This window comes from Lepisosteus platostomus, chromosome 3 (assembly GCF_059453375.1).
Source record: "Lepisosteus platostomus isolate fLepPlt1 chromosome 3, fLepPlt1.hap1, whole genome shotgun sequence".
Classification (NCBI taxonomy): domain Eukaryota; kingdom Metazoa; phylum Chordata; class Actinopteri; order Semionotiformes; family Lepisosteidae; genus Lepisosteus; species Lepisosteus platostomus.
The window spans coordinates 10,646,002-10,665,399 of NC_142613.1; the positions used below are offsets into that span (position 1 = coordinate 10,646,002).

General features: G+C 39.0%; 1 protein-coding gene and 1 non-coding gene across 3 annotated transcripts; both read left to right on the forward strand.

The window, feature by feature from the left end:
- The first annotated feature begins 246 nt into the window (after positions 1 to 246).
- Positions 247 to 16,529, forward strand: atad1a (ATPase family AAA domain containing 1a). 2 transcript variants are annotated; one of them, XM_088624463.1, is made up of 10 exons: positions 278 to 571; positions 3,309 to 3,529; positions 4,625 to 4,723; positions 5,433 to 5,553; positions 5,717 to 5,917; positions 6,505 to 6,611; positions 6,750 to 6,839; positions 7,794 to 7,844; positions 8,666 to 8,838; positions 11,729 to 16,529. In XM_088624463.1, the coding sequence occupies exons 2-10, from the start codon at positions 3,356 to 3,358 to the stop codon at positions 11,853 to 11,855; spliced, it is 1,143 nt and encodes a 380-aa protein (XP_088480589.1). In that variant the 5' UTR covers positions 278 to 571; positions 3,309 to 3,355; the 3' UTR covers positions 11,856 to 16,529. The 2 variants fall into 2 exon arrangements, with proteins under 2 accessions (XP_088480590.1, XP_088480589.1); XM_088624464.1 differs by lacking the exons at positions 8,666 to 8,838; positions 11,729 to 16,529 and adding an exon at positions 8,520 to 8,631 and having other exon boundaries at positions 247 to 571; positions 7,794 to 7,850.
- trnag-ccc (transfer RNA glycine (anticodon CCC)) lies at positions 2,675 to 2,745 on the forward strand. Its single transcript has one exon. It is a non-coding gene; the product is annotated as a tRNA-Gly (tRNA).
- Positions 16,530 to 19,398: the final 2,869 nt, after the last annotated feature.

Sequence of the window (19,398 nt, forward strand, 5' to 3'; positions counted from 1 at the left end):
ATAATTAATATATGTCATAATTCTAATAGCCATTATTAATGTCCTTTTTTTAACGTTTCACAACGTTAGAATCAGATTATACAGTACCACGGAACAGAGCTGGGCGTGGTTGCCTGCTTTAGTTTGAAATATTCCTCAGAAATTTCCGCTACCTAGATTTCCTAATTAATATTCATATATCCAACGATTCATAGCGACGTCTTTTTAAAACAGTCGTCAATGGTGTTCCTTCTTATATAGAAATCATATTTTATCCTATAAGATTAAGGATGAAATTTGTATTTAGATACGCACATACTGTAATATGAATAACCAAGTATACATTTGCTGTCAACATTTCGTTAACTGTTATCTGCAATAGCAGCCAAATACACAGCCTTGACGTTAATTGCTGTAATGCCATATAATGATAAAATACACGTCTTTTTGTCGTTAGGTTTTAAATAAATTTAAAACCACAAATAAAATTTGAATACATTCGGAAATATGCATGGAACTAAAATGCAAACTACCTTGTTTCTCTATCGGTGCATTACAGGGTAACACACAGAAGATGCTGCAGGAGGTATCAGTAAGTGAAAAAATATTTGCATTTGTTTTCTGTTGTTTGAGAGTCTTTTAAAATGTTCTGAGCCATTAATTGCATTTTTCTTTGTCATGTAACCTAAGCAGCGTCGCTATCATACTATTAAAGCTTGGTGAATCATTTTATTTTTGGTAGTTCATTCAAAATTAATTAGGTTTCTTTACATTGAAATCCACCTTCCCAGCTGCTTCCTTTCGCTTTAGTGACATTGAGTCATTAAACCATTTATTTAGCTAGGCTAACAGCCATTCGTTGTGAGCACAGAACATTAAACCTGTGATGTCATTAGATTTTGTGTAAATTGAGCGTATTTTCCATTTATGTTTAATTTGTAGAAAACATACTGATTGGTATTCTCTTAAGTAATGACCACGTCTTTTGCTAATTTATGTTTCTGGAATGGACTTGACAATTTTTTACTACTTACGAGCAATGATGTTTCTCAATGACGTTTCTTGTGGGTGTTTATGAATGAATTAGTATTACAAGAACTATCACAAGAAACGCCTGTGGATCTCTTTATGTTAAATAAAAAATATTATTTGAGGTGCACTATGTTATTTTGGTTTTGCAATATACTGTAGCTTTTGCTGTCCTTAGTCGCTTTGCGATGGTTCTGTAACAGCTCTGACGTAGGGCACACATTCACCTGAGTATACACTCGTGACGTAATGAGCAGAAAAAAAGCAAAACTCGTTCGTGACTTTTGTGCTTAGTTTGAATTTCAGTTTTGTTTCCGTATTTCATATTTGCTACGTAATATTTTCAAGACAATTATTTATTATATACAGCTCGTTACTTTTGCAATCGATTTTGTTGAAACCAGCAGCCAAGAATAAGCTTTTAAAAAATCGCAAAAAACCGTCATTTTAGATTTATTAGGTAACCCTTTTAAGATCTCTATATAATGGATCCATTTGACGTGATATTATACAATTACTTGTCATTCGGCTGTTTGTTTTTCTTAGCTTCATTGTTTCATTTATGTATCCTATCCTTATGGCTCCAGCAGCCATATCACCTTGCAAACTACTGAAGCTCAGCCAGTGTGAGCCTGGTCAGTACCTGGATGAGAGACCTCCTGGGAAAGCTAAGGTTGCTGCTGGAAGAGGTGTTAGTGGGGCCAGCAGGGGGGAGGCTCATCTTGTGGTCAGTGTGGGTCCTAATGCCCCTGTATAGTGATGGGGACACTATACTGTAAAAAGGCGCTGTCCTTTGGATGAGATGTAAAACCGAGGTCTTGACTCTCTGTGGTCATTAAAAATCCCAGGGTGTTCCTCGAAAAGAATATGGGTGTTACCCTGGTATCCTGGCCAAATTTCCCATTGGCTTTTACCAATCATGACCTCCTAATAATCTCCATCAATAAATTGGCTTCATCACTCTGTTCTGTGAGGGCAGCACAATGGTGGTGGTGGAGGGGAGTTCCCATTACCTGGAAAGCGCTTTGGGTGGAGTGTCCAGAAGAGTGCTATGTAAAAAAAAGTATTTGCCCCCTTCCTGATTTCCTCTATTTTTACATATTTGTCACACTGGATTTTTTCAGATCTTTAGACAAAATCTACTATTAGATAAAGGGAACCTGATTGAACAAATAACACTTTATTATTATTATTATTCCATTTATTTAATAAACAAAGTTATCCAACACCCATATCCCCTGTGTGAAAAGTAATTACACTTACACTGGTTGCGCTACCTTCACTTACAATAACTGCAACCAATCGCTTCCTCTAATTCAGTATCAGTCTTTCACTAATTATATTGAACCAATAATATGGTTGGGCGTTTTATCCCAGGATTCACCAGCCTGTTGTGCAAAGAACCGCTTCCTGTTTTCAGATTTAAATGCTCATTCCCATTTACCTTTCCACTTGAGTCTTCTGGTTCATGTTTCACACTGATTCTAAAGACTTTCAGAGAGGTGAATTTAGCAGTGCCTTTGAGAAATATGAATATTTGAATCAGGTCATGATCTTTTCAGACAGAAAATATTCAGTTCTTTTAGCATGTGAGAATAGGACATTCTTTAAAGTCATAGAATGTGTCCTACCTCGCCTCTCTTCTTTGGGCAACAGTATCTTAGAAGCGCCGGTGGTGTAGTGGTATCATGCAAGATTCCCATTCTTGCGACCCGGGTTCGATTCCCGGGCGGCGCACGTATTTCACAGGCGGAGTGGTGGCTCTGTGGCTAAAGATCTGTGCCTGTGACTGGAAGGTTGGCTGTTCAAATCCTGCAGCCAGCAGAGGAATCCTACTCCGTTGGGCCCCTGAGCAAGGCCCCAACTCCAGGGGTGCTGTACAATGGCTGACCCTGCGCTCTGATCCCAAGCTTCTCTCCCTGTCTGTGTGTCTGTGTCTCATGGAGAGCAAGCTGGGGTATGCGAAAAGACGAATTCCTAATGCAAGAAATTGTATAGGGCTAATAAAGTAACATTACAGTATTAGATAGATACTTTATTGATCCCGTGAGGGAAATTGGAAATTTTAATTTTATTACTGCTAGGCTTATCTTATTAATAGTTCAGCAGGGTTTTCTTGGAAAGTCCTCCCACCTTTAATCCTGAGAAGCAAATTATGTTCTTTACTTCCCAGAGAATCTACACAGGTTCGACTTCCTCTGGCCTGAGTGTGAAAATGTATGCTGCTGGCTGGCGTCTTTCCCTGTCTGTGGCGCCAAGTTCCATTTCACAGTGCCCTTCTCCTCTTTGTGTTTTGCCAGCCTTCTGTCTTGAAGAGATTGAAGTGAGAGGCAGAGCAGCACAAGGAATGTTGCTGAAAGAGATCCCCCGAGATGCCCTTGTTCGGCCTTTGACCAGGAATGAGGTGGTGGGTTTGGTGGTCCGGCTGACAATCTTTGGGGCGGCGACGTACTTCAGCATCAAGTGGGTGGTGGATGCCCTGGATCCCACTCGTAAGCAGAAACTGCAGGCCAAGAAGAGGGTACGTCTGTGTCTGAGTGCAGTGGGCAGACTGAGCTTCCTGTAGAGGGCTGCGTTTCACAGCTTAAATTGAAAGAAATGCGACCATAATTTCTGGCTATTAAAAAATTCTAGCAGTTATTTTCATTGATCTGAAGTACTAAGTTATAGATATAAAGAAAGCATTTGTTTCCTTATGAAATGGGATCAATTTGATTTGGTTGTGTAGGACACGGTGATGCCCAGTTGATTGCATATGTTAACTTTAGCTTGAGCTGTACCCTCATCTTGAATTATTCCAAACAATTTAACACCAATTTATTAGGAGGGGATCCAAACTGAGCCAGTAAATTCTAGGCCAGTCAATCTGTTTCGCTTCTGTTACTGGTAAGATTATGGAAACAGTAGTTAAAGATAGTCTTCTAAGAAGAACATTTCCAAAATTATGACATTTTAAGAAACAGTAAACAAGGCTTTAGAAAAGGAACATCTTCTTTAACAAACATGAACAACAGTTGTTATCTCTAAAGCGGGGTATCAAAGTTAGTTCCTGGATGCATTTTGGACTCGCTACTCTTCATAATCTAAAAGAGATCTAAATCTAGACTAAATCAATTTAGGTACTGGTAGAGTTACCATCCTAGTTCAGTTTACAGAACATAAAACAATAGGGGGGTCGGCCAGAAGAAGCAGCAACAATGGAAATACAATAAATATTTAAGACAGTTTCATGGGGAAATACCCGTTAAAATAAAATTTGCAATGACAAGCAGGAAGTAAGAACACACCCTTTGGGTGATCCTGAGTTACAGGAAGATACACATCAAAGGGAAATTGATGCTTATATAGATACCACTCTGTTCTCATCAAGACAATGCAGGGAAGCAATTAAAAGCAGTCTCTTTTCTTATACAGTATAGCAAAAACTGGAACCGTAATCAATGGAAGTTATGTTAATGATTAATCTAATTAACAGCCTTTCTTATTTATGTTCATGATTAATCTAATTGACAGCCTTTCTTATTTCCTTGTTAAGATTTTGGTGGCTGGAGCTGTAAGGTTTATGGTGCTTAGGTGCAGTATCAGGATCCTGTCTTTGCCTTACCTTTGTGCACAGGCGGAGCAGCTGATGAAACAGATTGGGGTGGAGGGAATCAAGCTGAATGAGTACGAGATGAACATTGCCTCACATCTTGTGGATCCCCGTAGCATGAAGGTAATTTTGAACAAGCAGAAACACCAGTTGTTACCTCTAATCCAGAGGTATCAAGCTCAATTTCTAAATACATTTTGGCTCCCTGCTCTTTTCAACCTACAGTAAATGAGATTTAAGTCTGGATTAAATCAATTTAGTTGCTACTATCTAAATAGTAAATTACTGTTTTTTATGGTAAGCAATGCTCCTGCCCACTAAATTATTAAATACACTCTAATTCAGGGAAGACTAGTTGGGTGAGGCCTCCGGTGTTTTTGATTCCTTGGGATAAAACAATTACTTTTGGTGTATTATAATGAATTACTGACTCTAATCTAATGTGTTATAATGAATTATAATAATTGACACTCCCCCGATCTACCCAGATGACAGGCAAATGATAAGATGTATAGTAGCTGGCAGTGTTAATAAAACTGCATTGATTAAAACGTTATGTCGAACTAGGAATGTTAATATTTCAAAAAACTGTAAAGTTAAAAAAAATAATGGTCATTTTGTTTTCAGAGTACCTAGGCTTGGAGGAGTTGCTGATTTTATGTTGTGTGTAGAAATAGACACAGCATTCCTGAAGTTCTTAATAACTTTACATTCCTGACAACAGAGAGGAAACGTGCTGGTTTTATGTCTGCGGAGCTGATTATCTCACTCGCATGTGAAATGCCCATAAGAGTAGAAGCTGAGGCTGTATTTTTTTGCCGTGATGCTGCAGGTGACCTGGAGGGACATAGCAGGGCTGGACGAGGTGATCACTGAGCTCCAGGACACTGTCATTCTGCCCTTTCAGAAGAGACACTTATTTAGAGGATCCAAGCTCTTCCAGCCACCGAAAGGTACAGATGACTGTCTGAGCAATTCAAAGAGATCTAATGCGCACACGCAAAAAAAAAAAATCAGGGAAATCTTTTGTTCCATGTTGTAAAGTCACCCAGAGAGTTGACTTGCTCTTAATTCAGGGGGAGTAATGGATGTTCTTCCTCTTCTTTGGCTCTCAAGGTGTGCTGTTGTATGGGCCCCCAGGCTGTGGGAAGACCCTGATTGCCAAGGCCACAGCTAAGGCTTCAGGGTGCCAGTTCATCAATCTGCAGGCCTCCACGCTGACTGATAAATGGTATGGAGAGTCTCAGAAACTCACCGCCGCAGTCTTCTCCCTTGCGGTGAAGATCCAACCCTGCATCATCTTCATTGATGAGATTGGTAATCACTGAGCTTCGTAGCATGCACTATCTTTATACCCACGGATAGCTGCTGGCTGTTAACAGAATGGTCTTATGGACAGCACTGAGTGACAAAGATATTCAGACCTGTGCTAGATAAAACTGGACAGTCTTTTGTGCAGCCAGATCCTTCATTTCTTAATTAAATTACTCATGGATTAATCAGACAATTAAAGTGGGTCAGGTCCTGCTGGATGGTATCCACAGCTGTGGTATCATAAAAACTGCTTTGCTGTTTGTGTCTTCTGTCGGTCTGATTTCATTCACTTTGAAGTGCAGCAGTGACCCCTGGAGCTGATGCAGCTCCACTCTGAGGCTTCTTCTACGGGCTCGCAGTAAGAAGAGGAAGTAGATAGCTGGTAGAATGCATATATATGCCCTCTTCATCTCTTTCCTGCTAGCATTAAGGGCTGTTGCAATAGCAATAGCTGATGTTTCCAAAAATATGCAAAAACAAGAGGAAGAAATAATTGCAGATTCCTAAGTTTTTTTTAAAAAAATTCATTGTTAGTAGAAGAAGGGTAACAGCTTTTCAATGCTCCCTCATTTCACCTATTTTCTCATTAGACTCGTTTCTGCGCAGTCGCTCCAGCATGGACCATGAGGCCACAGCCATGATGAAAGCTCAGTTTATGAGTCTGTGGGATGGGCTGGAGACGGGCTCAGACTGCCAGGTACAGTGTGGTGTTGTTCTGCAGCATGACGCTGTAGTAAACAGGGCAGACGCACCTAAAACGGCCTGGCTGCTACCCAGGAACACTGCAACTGTTTTCTGCGCCAGTTTTTCACTTGGAGTGTATTTCTGTTGACAGGTGATGGTGATGGGAGCCACAAACAGGCCGCAGGATGTTGATCCGGCCATACTCCGCCGGATGCCTACCACCTTCCAGATCAATCTGCCTGTAAGAACCTTATCCATGTTAGCAGCTGGTAGAAACAGGATTTTCCCTGTGTTCTCCAGCTCCACTCCTTGATCCTGGAGAGCCGTGGTATAACGAGCTTTTTAGGTCACCACTATTTCCTCAGTTCCAGAAACTTTGCAACAGTTTCACTATGCTGAATTAAGGAGGGTGATTTGTTAAGTAATATAGAGACCATTTCGGATCAAATCTTTCCAGTTTTTAGAAACAGGTGGAGCAGTAACCGTAGGCCACCACTAGAGGCTGCCCTGGAGACAGCCTCACAGACTTCTAGTCAATCAGGGGTCTCCAGCCCCGAAACTCCTCAGGTTCCCTGTGGCTACTTGACGTGAATATTGTTATATGTGAACTTTGTTCTCTATGTCCTCTGTCAGTATTATTAATGAAGATTTGCTAATTGACACTAGCATGAGCCAGTCTAATACAATGGTAGTTTATTTTATTATTTTTTTTATTTAAGCTGACAAAGTAAAGTTGGTCACCATCAACCATCAAACATTAACAATCATTAGGAGATAATACATATATGTTTTTGGATCTGCTGTGTCTGAATAAGCATATTTCCTAAACAGGTATTTGTTTTAGTTGAAGTTGACCTATATGTTACTTTGATGGTCCTGAGCTTGGGGAACCCCTGTATCTTTTGAATTTTGAATTTCTTAAGTGGGGGGTATTTTATTTCAATTTTCTATTTTAGCCATATTATTTAATGTGTTTTCAGCTCTTGGAAGTTTGAAGTCTTGAAACTCATGAAGTGAACACCTAAAGAAGGCTCCACAGCCAAAACGCCTGTTCCTTTGCAGCCTCCCTACTTAAATATCACACTCCATTACAGTTTTGCTGCTGGCTTTCCTAGAAAATTCTGAGATTGATTTAATATATTTTTTATTCCCAGAGATATAGCCACTTTTTGTGCTCTTCTTTTCCTTTCTATAGAGTCAAAAGCAAAGGCAAGACATCTTAAAGCTGATTCTGGCGGGAGAAAATGTAAGTGTCTTCCCAGCACTTCATTCTTAAAACGTTGCAGCCCAAATCAAATCTCTCAGGGTATTCATTAACCTTAGATACCTTCAGTTAGGTAGATACAGATTTCTTCTTGAAGAGGTGTACTTGATACTTTCATCTTTTGCTTGTTACCATATTGCAATCTTAAATAAAGATTAGCAATTGCCCCCTGCTGCATCTATCTAGCCTGAAGTCACAAATCTTAATGAACATTATTATAATAAACATTATGTTTATTTCTTTTGGGTGGGGATTGAGTTCTGTTCATTTTGAAAGAGAAATATCAGTTATGGCAAAGTTGGTTTAATGTATGACAGTCTTAGTCAAGCTCAGAAATCTAATCAAAGTACAGATCATAAGATATAAAGAAATAAGTGCAAACTGGATCATGCATGATGGCGTACATGTGGCAGTGCTCTTCTGCAATTAAGGGGTCTCTTTGGTAATGGGAGACTCTGAGTCAGCCATGTGAGATTAAAGTATTATATTGAGTATTGATTTTGCTTCTGTAGTAGCTGATTATGACTTGAAACAGAGAGGACCTATAAGCAAACATAAAAGGCCCTGGGATACAAAAACACAGCCGTAGTTGCAATGCAGTAAGGTTGAAGTTAGTGCAGCAAAGCAACATCACAATGCATTTTTTTGCGGCAGAAGCAACGATATTCCACTAACCAGATCTACTTGAACACTGATCCTTGGGCAGTTCCTGACCATGCAAATGTAGGCAGCAGGTAGGAAACAAAGTGACAGTAAATCGTTTGAAACTTCTTTCACGAGGTCTGTGTTTTTTCTGCTCGCAGCTCAGCAATGCCATCAATCTGAAGGAGATAGCAGAGAAGACGGGGGGTTACTCTGGCAGCGACCTGAAGGAGCTTTGCCGGGATGCAGCCATGTACCGAGTCAGGGATTATGTGCGCAAGCAACAGATGAAGCAAATCGCGCACCAGCTGCAGGAGCTGGACGTGGAGGAGAGGTACGTGTTACCAGAATCCATCGGAAAGACATGTGAACTGCTGGAGCTTCGCTGAAGAAGAACTGGAGGCAGTATAAGCTAAAATACAAGTTACTGTCTGCAGTTGCTGGGGACGTTTCAAGTAATCGCCATACTAAGGGTAACAAAGGAACACGAGGTTACAAATGAGAGGAGGCCGTTCAATCTTCTTTGATTGATAGCAGGTCATGGAGTTGAGTACCTCGCTCACCATCTCTTGCAGGATCCTAGGGAATTGGGGTCAACCACATGGCTTGGCAGCTTGTTCCAGACACCCAGGTTTTTCTTGGTGGGGATTTTTGACCGTGCCTTCGTGAAGAACTTCTCGGTCTCCTTCAGATTATGCTTCTTGTGTGAGAACCTACTCTAGCAGCCTGTGTGAGCTGCTTTCTTTAGTTCACACCAGAGATATTCTGAAGGCTTGAGGTCTGAAGATTGTGGTGGCCAATCAAGAATTTTGATTATATGTTCCAGTAGTCACCTGCTTGGATATGTTAAAGGAGTGCTTCAGGTTGGTCAGTGTTCAACACCATTTTTTAGGATAGAATATCCACAGTTTGTTCTTCAGTTCTTATGAAGACACCAGGACCAGTGAAAGCCACATATCCCCATATTCCCATTCCTTTTTTCAATAAGAACATTACCTAGTTGTATAATTCATACCACTGAGACTGTCCGTGTTGGCTTTAGGGTTCATTATTTGCTATTTCACTGATTAATGCCTCTTCTTTTTGTGTTGCTATGCAACTCTGCCCAACACCCACATTCTCCTTATAATAACAAGGCAAAAGGTTCACAATGGTGTTAAACAGGGGGCAGAAGGAGAAAAAAAAATAATTAAAAAAATCAAGTCAAATAAGTACTTTTGGATGATAGACACCACGGTTTTTTAAAGCTCTCACTAGAATTGCTGTGGACGATAATCTTCTGCCTTAGATTTTTATACAGTTCTCTGACTTTTCCCCCCTCTTGACATAGTGAGTGTTTTGCTATTATTTTAAGACTTCTTGAATACCCAGTGGCAATCAGGGTGACTTTTAGAAGCTGCTGTAAGCTTTGAGGCTTTGTAAAGCTATTATATGACCAAAAAGATTACAGGATTGTGTTTTTGGCATTTATTTTCAAGACATTTACAGGGATGTGATTAAATTAGAACCTCATTTATTTAGAAAAATGTGCAATAATTTTGGACAACTATTTTTCTGGTGTCAAGGGCAACATAGTCTTAAAGATTTCATGTTTTTATTTACTGAACAAATAAGAGCAATTTATGAATGAACAACTGAAAAATAATTTAGGAATGTGTACTCGAATCTTGTTGTGCTAAAATCAACTTTCATTTACATTACATCTATTCATCCATTTTTTGCCCGCTTCTGCCAGTTCTGGGTCAAGGGGGAGCCGGAGTCTGTCCTGACAAGTAACAGGCACAAGGCAGGGTACACCCTGAACATAGCACCAGTCCATTGCAGAGCACATACAGACACAAACACGTACACACTCCCGCCATGTGAAACTCCACACAGATAAAACCCCAGGTCTGGAATTGAACCCAGTGCCACAGTGCTGCCCTTAAGATTTTTCTTAGTATTAATGAATTTTTAGTCAACTATGTAAATATCCAAAGAAGATATTTAATTTGCGGTTTTCATTAATGCAATATACAGGAATTTCTAAATAGCTGTTAGAGTATAGTACAAACCAATCCCAAACCAATAATGAATCCCTTTGTTTTCATTATCGTTTTTACTCCCTAGAAGGGACTGTTCCAGCAAAGATGTTTCTGAAAGATGCTTCTACACATATAAATATACAGAAGCATTTCAAATGTCCTGTCTTTCAACCCACATACTATTACAGCCTGAAATGCAATACTTGACACCACCTACTCCATTAGATCAAATTTGCAAAAAACTTTTGTTGAATTTTATGTGGTGTGAACTCATGATTCATGATTGAGTTCAGTGTTCTTTTGTCTGGTTTTGTTATTCATGTGTATTGTACAATAATCCTACACTCTTCTGGTTTATAGTGTCTTTAACAGTGTTTTATGCATTATTCATTGCATTGATTTGATATTGTATCTTGATTGTATTGATTTGATTTTGTATTTTATTGTCTGTTATATGACTCTATTACTGTTTGAGACAGATCTTTTCATAAATCCAAATGTAGCTTGTTCAATGTTTTTTCAACTAATTGTTGAACTAAGAACTAAGAATAATCAGAAATGCATCATTGTGAATAGGACTAGTCCTCATATTTGTACCTTCATGGTTAGATTTGTCTTCAGCAGTCATTGCATGGAGGGAAACTGGTGTAACCAAAAGAGCTTTAGACAATGAGACTTAATTATGTGCTGTAATGTCATGTCATAATGACATATTTCACTTGTTTTTCTTAAGGGTTATGCTGACAAACTTAAAACTGCCCTTTTGCCACTTACAAAACTTTGAATCTTCAAATGTACAGTATAGCACAATTATCATCAGAAGAAAAATGACACTGTTTTTAACCTGATAAGTCAAGTGAGAAAAAAAAACCTCCTCTATGATGTTGACCTAGAGAGTACACAACACAACAGGGCTTTTGACTGAGTGAAGTACCATGCTCAAGGATACCACAGCAGCTTCCCACCCCGGATTCAAACCTTCAACCTTCTTACCGCAGGTCCTAATCATTTCCCTTCACGGCTGCCCAGGATAATGTGTAATTTTTAACAATGTTTTTAAGGCATGTAACCTCTAGCTACAGTATAAATGCCACGTTTCAACACTACCTTAAAACCACAAAAGGCATGAATTCAGGACGCCCACCTCTTGAATTGTTTTGAATCTTGCTGACAAGATTTTGCTGTGCTGTGTTCTTCCAGGCCGGTAGATGAAGACAGACTGAGGCCGGTAACACAGCTGGACCTGCTGTTTGGTTTGGAGAAGATGAAGGACTCCAAAGCAGCCACTGTATCCCAGAGGACACTGAAAGAGGTCCCCCTGGACTAATCCCTCCGTCCTCGCCAGCGCTGTGCTGATTGAAGTGTCATCTGCACAGTGCACACTCAGAAGTAACCTCAAGAGCTGCTGTGAGGCCAACTCGGCGTCCTGCATATTCTAAAGGTGGAAGCTGCCTTATCGGGCCAAGGGGTATTACGTCTTGCTGTCTAGCTCCTTATTCTTTTTGGTCTGTCATAATTCATTTCAGCCAGGACAGAGTGCAAAGGCTGTAAACCACATGTCTGTTTAATAATTGTTAATAGTGCCCCCACCACCACTTCCATGTCAAACTTGTTTCGTAATGACATTCCCAGCCTCAAGTCTTGAGAGTGTGTGAGAAACTCAGATGTCATAAAGAATTAGAAAATGCATTAGAACATAATTACTGCAGTTGAATCTGGTCTTGCAGGTCCTTCATGACTTAGTAACGGTCACTGGTCTTGTCAAGAGAGACGGGCATAGAGTTATCTGAGTTAAATATTCTGTAGGATTGTGTGGTGTTGTTATGTTGCATTGAATTTCCAGTTGCACTTTCACAATGCGGAAGAAAAAAGGTAAATATTGGGCTGTTTACACTACAAATCAATTTATTGTAGTAAATGAGATTTGTGGATCGCAGGTTTAATAAATGCCATGTAGGCTGATAAAGTTATGTAAAGTAGTGTTTTTAGTTGGGGGATTTGAGATGATGCTCTTAAGTGCAGTACGTTAAATGGCCAATTACAGCCAGAATGACCAGTTCAGGTCTGGGATAACAGTTTTCAACATTGAATACCCTGGCCTGAAATACTAATTGTGATCATACAGGATTTTATTAATTGTAATTTACAGGGTTAATGTAAGCATTGCCAACAGACTTAAAGGGATGACTGCACATTACTTGCTAAATTGATAAAATATTATAGACATAATTGAAAGAACAGTTCATTAATCAAATCAACTGGATTAAGGAGCATCAGGACCATGATATCTGATTCCCATGACTATAAATATCCTGCTTAATCTCAGCATTCTGATTAATTGGATAAAAAGGATAAACACGTGCTTTCAAAAAAACATAATTAACGATAATAATACAACAGATTGAGCTATAATGTGTAAATCATTAAGATGTAACCATGTAGTTTGCATGTACCACCATACCACAATTTTTGTTTAACTTTCCCACCTAAGGATATCATGACTTCACATCCTTTTGAGGCATTCCAGATCTGTTTTCAGAGAGGTTGGCCCCAGTTTGGTTAGATCTGTGGATATGGAAATCAAGCCATTCCTCACACAGCTCATATTAGGACATGGAATTGCTCTAGATTCCTCCACAGTGCAATGTCATTGGCAGTTCAGTTAGCATATTCTGGGAAAGACTGAGTTTTGCCCCGTAGTGGAATGACACGCACTGTTCTACAGAACCGTCTTGGCTCTGATGAGCATAGAGCAAAGCAGGAACAACTTGGCAATTAGAATCAGAGAACCTTTGATCACAAAGTAAAAAATGTGAATGTGTTTCATTTTGTTGCTGGTTTCCAATCTTGGCGTCCCTGAATGTTTTTGTTTCCCTAAAGTAAATGTAAAATGTAGTCAATCAGATAGAAATGTATCCACCTGGGTTAAAAGTCAGACAGAAAGGGGAATTGTAGTGTGAAGTGATTATGTGCTGTGTTTTTTTTCTTTTTGCAGAAGCTCTCCATTCAAAGATGAACAGGCACCCAATGTAAATGAAAACCTAAATATCTACAGTATTTTATTTGTTACCATCCAACCCCCTCTTGCTTTTTTAATAGCTTACCTGTGGGTATCGGATGCATCCTGACACCTTATTTGTTTGATGAATCTTGTGAATGGCCATATTTAAGATGAAAATAGCAAGAGTGCTTTCTTTGCTCTTGGAGTTTGCTTTGTGATCCATTAGCAGTCTCTCTTAATGGCTCACCTCACTTCCTAAACCCATGAAATAATGGTACTCTTGTGATGCAGTAATCTTTTCACATGTATATGCCCTCATTCTTTCTATATCAAAAGCTGAACAAGAACAATCTCACATGCCTTCCCTTGTGTATGAGTGAAAGAACTGTCATCAACAGAGAGCGACAAAAGAGCACTTTGATGCTTCTAAGCCTGTAGCTGAGAATAACTTAAGTTTCCTAGAGAGCCTGGAGGAACACATTGCATACCAAGTCTGAGTGAACATTGCTCTGTGCAAAGTGACCACCTAGTGTCACTGTTGCTCAGTTCAGAGACTATTTTTTTGTGCCTTAAAGCTTGATACAGCTTTTGGCCTTAAAATTTCTGTCCTCTGATCATACCATTTCCTTTGCATGACTTATGTAATGATGTCGTTTTAGATGATGGATGTTCAGAAGTGTGAAAATTAGTCAGAATTAGGAAAGTTTTGTGTAGCCCTTTGATTTAAATTCAATTCAAGCTTTATTGTCCCCTAGGGGAAATTTGTTTTACGGCAAAGTCAAACACAACACAATGACAATACACATTGTCAAAAGAGAATACAGCAGTGTTACAGGAGACAAGGTAGTTACTTTGCATTGTTTAAGAGTGTGATTGCAGTGGGAATGAAATATTTTCTGAGTCTGTTGGTTTTATACCTGGGGGTTTTGAAATATTGATTTGAACTTACCCCTAACCATATTTAGCCAGTGAATATTCCTGCCAGACTCTGAGGGGAACACAAGTGCTGAAGACTAACACTGTTTTGTAGAATCTTATATTCATGACAATGCACACAGCAGATGGTATTCAGTGAAACCTTGCACCAAGTCATGTCCAGTTGTGCTGTAGTCAGTAATGTCCACTAAAGTGATGCAGGTGAGGCTGGGTTTAAACCTGAGAATGCAGAGAAAAGATTCAGTGCACTCCACACACCTCCTGATAGAAGCTTCCTCTCTGGCTACCTAGTAGCACCGCACAATTTATTTATTTTCTTATTTATTGGTTTTTCTGAACCCGTGGAGATAAACTGAAATGTTTTAGAATAGTTTCATTTTTACAACAGATTCTCACTTTCTTTTCCTTTCTCATATTTTTTCTTTAAGTTTGTTAGTTTTGTTATTAGACAAAAGTTTTGTTATTAAAAAAACAGGAGCTGGGAATTCATAATTCATAGGATTTTTTATTACCACTGTGATACAGAGAATTTCAAATGGCTGTCTTCCATACTGTAGGTAATATAGTGTGCCTAACAACTACAGTTACAATAGACTATTTCTCTTAAAGAGTGTAGTGGAGCTTTATTCAGTTAAATGTATGACCTTTTTAATCTATAATCTAAATAATCTAAGAGCAAATACAAAATTATCTTTTAAGTTCTTACATGTGCAACTCTTTAGGAGTTCAAATCAAATAAGTATAGTTTAACTAATAATAATAACAAATTAGCAAAAAAATACTTTATGGAATTGAAAGTTCAATGACTTCTATGTGACTGCATGTGTTTTCGACTTTGTGTACAATATTTGTTCCTCTAAAATGAGCCACAAGAGACTAGCCTTCTTAAATCCTTTGTGTATTTTTTCTGTTTACTGTTGTTCACAAAATATGTCACATCATGATGATAGAGAAAACCCTAGCTTGTGTCAATGTGGTCACATGGGATACATAATTTTCCTTTCTTTGAAAGGTTGAATTTCAAACATTTGTCTCCTGGAAAACAAAATCTTAGGCAGCTGTGAATTCAATACCCTCTTTCACTAATGCAGTAGGTCTGCTACTGTATCACATGGAAACGTAACTGTTGTTCAATTACTTTTTAAAGAATACAGAATGATATCTTTATGGAATTCCATTTTGCACTGTTTGAAGTGCGTTTAAGTTGGAATTCATCCCTGTAAATAAAAAAGGCTGCATAGGTATTTTACCAATATTTTAACATCAAAAGTTGGGAAGGACTGTGCAGCTTTAACTAGCCTGGTTCATATCAAAACCTCAACCCATTCACTAATAACAAACTACAAATTCTGTAGTTGATAGCGGATTTCCATTGGATTAAAACTAGAGACCTTTGGAAACAGAAAGCCACCAACATGTGTGGGGTGTGGAATTTAGGCAGGTAAAAATGTCTTCTCAAGACCTTACTTTGTCAGATAATGATTAACTGACCTCTCAAATTATTGCAGTTCTTTATGGGTTTGGAGAATTTGCAGACCATTTACTTTCCTTTAATTCCTTTATTGTGAGATGCAAACAATCATCAGAAATGACAAGCTCCCTTTTCTGTCAAAATAATCCCATCAAGCCTCAGGCTCCTGTGCCATGTGAAAAATTGGATTTTATCACTATCTTTCATATCCTACTGAAAGTAATATGATTCTGTTGGTTGGCGTTTTTCATGTATTTATTTTAATGGATTCTTGATGAATGTCAGGGAACCTGTGCTTCTATGCCCCTGCTGATTTTGGAGCAAGGCTTGAAGAGTGTTTACTCGTTTTCATACAGTATTTGTAATCATGCAGCACTAGCTTTTGAAAAGGCGACGAGGGTAAAAAAATGCTGACTCATGGGGTTTATAAAGGAAGCGAACCTGCAGAAATGGAGGACACTGAAGTTGAAAGTTACAACTTTGATTAATGAGTAGAAAACCATACGTGATTTATTTTTGCTTTAGAGAGATGGTAAGAAAATGCAATATCTTCGAGTTCTCTTCTGATGTAATAAAAGTCAAATTGTCTCATTCTTTTCTGTGTGTTTTCTCCTTAGTGATAGTTCTGTGTTGCAAAAAATATGTTTAATCTCTTTGTTGCTAAAGGATAGAATTTGCTTCTCAACTATTGAACAGTTAATGTCTTGGTTCAGCTTCCAGCTCACTTCCAGATTCCACTCATAATGAGGAGCAGTGAAGACACTTGAATGACCTCTGATCCCTTTGCCAATTTAGGTCCTTAGTATTTAAACATGAAATTGAAGAATCCGTAATAATGGGTGATACAGCATGTCTCTCAATAAGTTAAGTTCCTAGACTGGCACAGCTCAAAGACAGAATCCTCTGGATCCTACAGAAAAGGAAAGGGTGATACAAGGAAACTAAGGTGCAGGCAGCAAATCAGAAAGAGGGCTTAAGCAGAGGAATCAAAGGTTGAATAGAAAAGAAATTTAGATTTTTCACTTTTACCAAAACCTTAATAAACACAAGCTGTCACAATGGTTTTCATACAGGTACATACTGTACCTATTGAAGTCAAATTAATAGTATGTGTGAAAAAGTTATTCCAGGTACGGATTGTGAGATTTTTGTTCCTCTCTTCTTTCTGCTCCAAGTCAATATATACCAGGTTACTTTGGAAATATTGACTTATAACCCATATTGTAAGCAAGCATGTAAGAATGTGTCAGGTCACTTTAGTGGGCTGCCTGAATTGATGATATAATGTATGTTTAATAAGGGCCGTGAAGGAAAACAGATGTCATTGCTGGTTCGGAATAGGTAGATGTGCAGCATTTGCCATGGAGTGACACAAAGTGTGAGTATATCATAATGCACATAAAAGATGTACAGTATGTGCGAGTAAATAAACACATTCAGCAATTCCACCATTCATCTGCAGGAAGTATAGCTAGTGATGGCAGAGAGGAACAGGGCATTTGTCATGGTGAAAGTTGGAATGTCGAAGCTGTTGTTTTATATGTCATCTTAATGTCCACTAATCAATCATTTCTTGTCTGTTAACTTGGGTTCAGATAACTGATCATCTTCATCCTCTGCCACACATTTCCCCACAGCAAGAAAGGTCTGTAATTTTTGGCATCTTCACATCCAAAGATGTATGGCAAGCAAGGGTTTGCTGTGCTGTAGGACTTATCCCTGTCAGAGCTTTATGCATCACCATTGAGTTGTAAGACAATGCTCAGTCGTAAATAAAGCTAACTATGCTCACATAAGATGAAAAGATGCCATTTTTCACAGCTACCTAAAAGGTTTAGTCAGAGTTTTGCTGAAGCTTGACGCTATGTCTGGAATTGCCAGATGATGACTGTTTTGCCTGTAGTAGTGTTTGTTGAATTAGATTGGTTTGGTGGGTAAGAAGTTGTGTTGTGGGATTGAAACTTAATTCTGAGCTCCTATCAGAATGTGCTGTTACTATGGAGTAGTCTACCTTCCCAATGCTATGGACACAACATCTTGCATCTAGTCAAAGTTGAAACCTCATGGACACAGCTACTTGTCCAGCATGACAATGCTTTTCCTCATACAGTCAGGGTTACACAGATAGATGTTTGTACACACATGTTGAATTGGCCTTCATGCCCACCAGATAATGGAGCACTTGTTTGGACACTTTGGCTATTTGAGATTGACAGGAACATCCTCAACCCTCAGACTGTGACAGAATTATTACAGGCTGCGGCATTAACTATAGCTCTCACATGTACTGTACCTGTGAGACACCTGCATATGTCAGTACATTACAGATGTCAGGCAGTTGTCAGGGTACAGGGTTGTCACACCATTTAATAGGCACCAGCAACCCCTGCTTGTTTTCAGGAAATCTATAATAATAATGATAATAATAATAATAATAATAATAATAATAATAATAATAAACTTTATTTTATATAGCGCCTTTAAAGGTGGCTTCTCAAAGCGCTTTACAGGATGACAATAACAATAAATAAGAAGACTACAACAATAAATAAGAAAATTTCACAAGACAGGACACAATTATAATTACAACAATACAACAATAACAATAGAGGAGACCGTGGAAGATGGTATTAAGAAGAGCAGAGGGGTGAAGAATGGAACCAGTTAAGTAAAGGCTTTTCTGAAGAAGAAGGTTTTGAGTCTGGATTTGAAGGAGTTTAGTGAAGGTGACTCTCTAATATCCTTGGGCAAAGAGTTCCAGAGCTTGGGGGCATAGCAGGAGAAGGCCCTGTCGCCCATACAATGTAGACGGGCTTGGGGGACAGTAAGGAGGGCAGAATTTGAAGAGCGGAGGTTGCGAGGTGGGGAGTAGGGCGATAGAAGTTCAGACAGGTATTGAGGTGCCAAGCCATGTAAAGCCTTGTAGGTGAGCATGAGGATTTTAAAGTCTACGCGGAATTTGACCGGAAGCCAGTGCAAGGACTCCAGGATAAGAGTAATGTGAACACTTGCACTAGACCTGGTCAGGATTCTGGCTGCTGAATTTTGGACATACTGCAGCTTGTTCAGAGTAGATTTAGATACCCCAGGGAGCAGAGCATTGCAGTAGTCAATTCGAGAGAATACTAATATGTTGATCAGCTTTTCAGCCACAGTTAATGATAGGATAGGACGTAGTCTTGCGATATTTCTAAGGTGAAAAAAAGATGTTTTGACAGTATGCTGTACATGTGGGTTGAATGTTAAGCCAGAATCGAATATAACCCCAAGGTTTTTCAATTTTGATTGGAGCTCAAGTACAGAGCCATCTACAGACAGGGTTACAGGACTGGCTTTACGAAGTTGATGGGGGTTACCAATAAGCATGACTTCAGTCATGTCACAGTTAAGATGAAGGAAGTTTTGAGTCATCCAAATTTTTATGTCAGAGATGCAATTAGATAGAATAGAGACAGCCACATC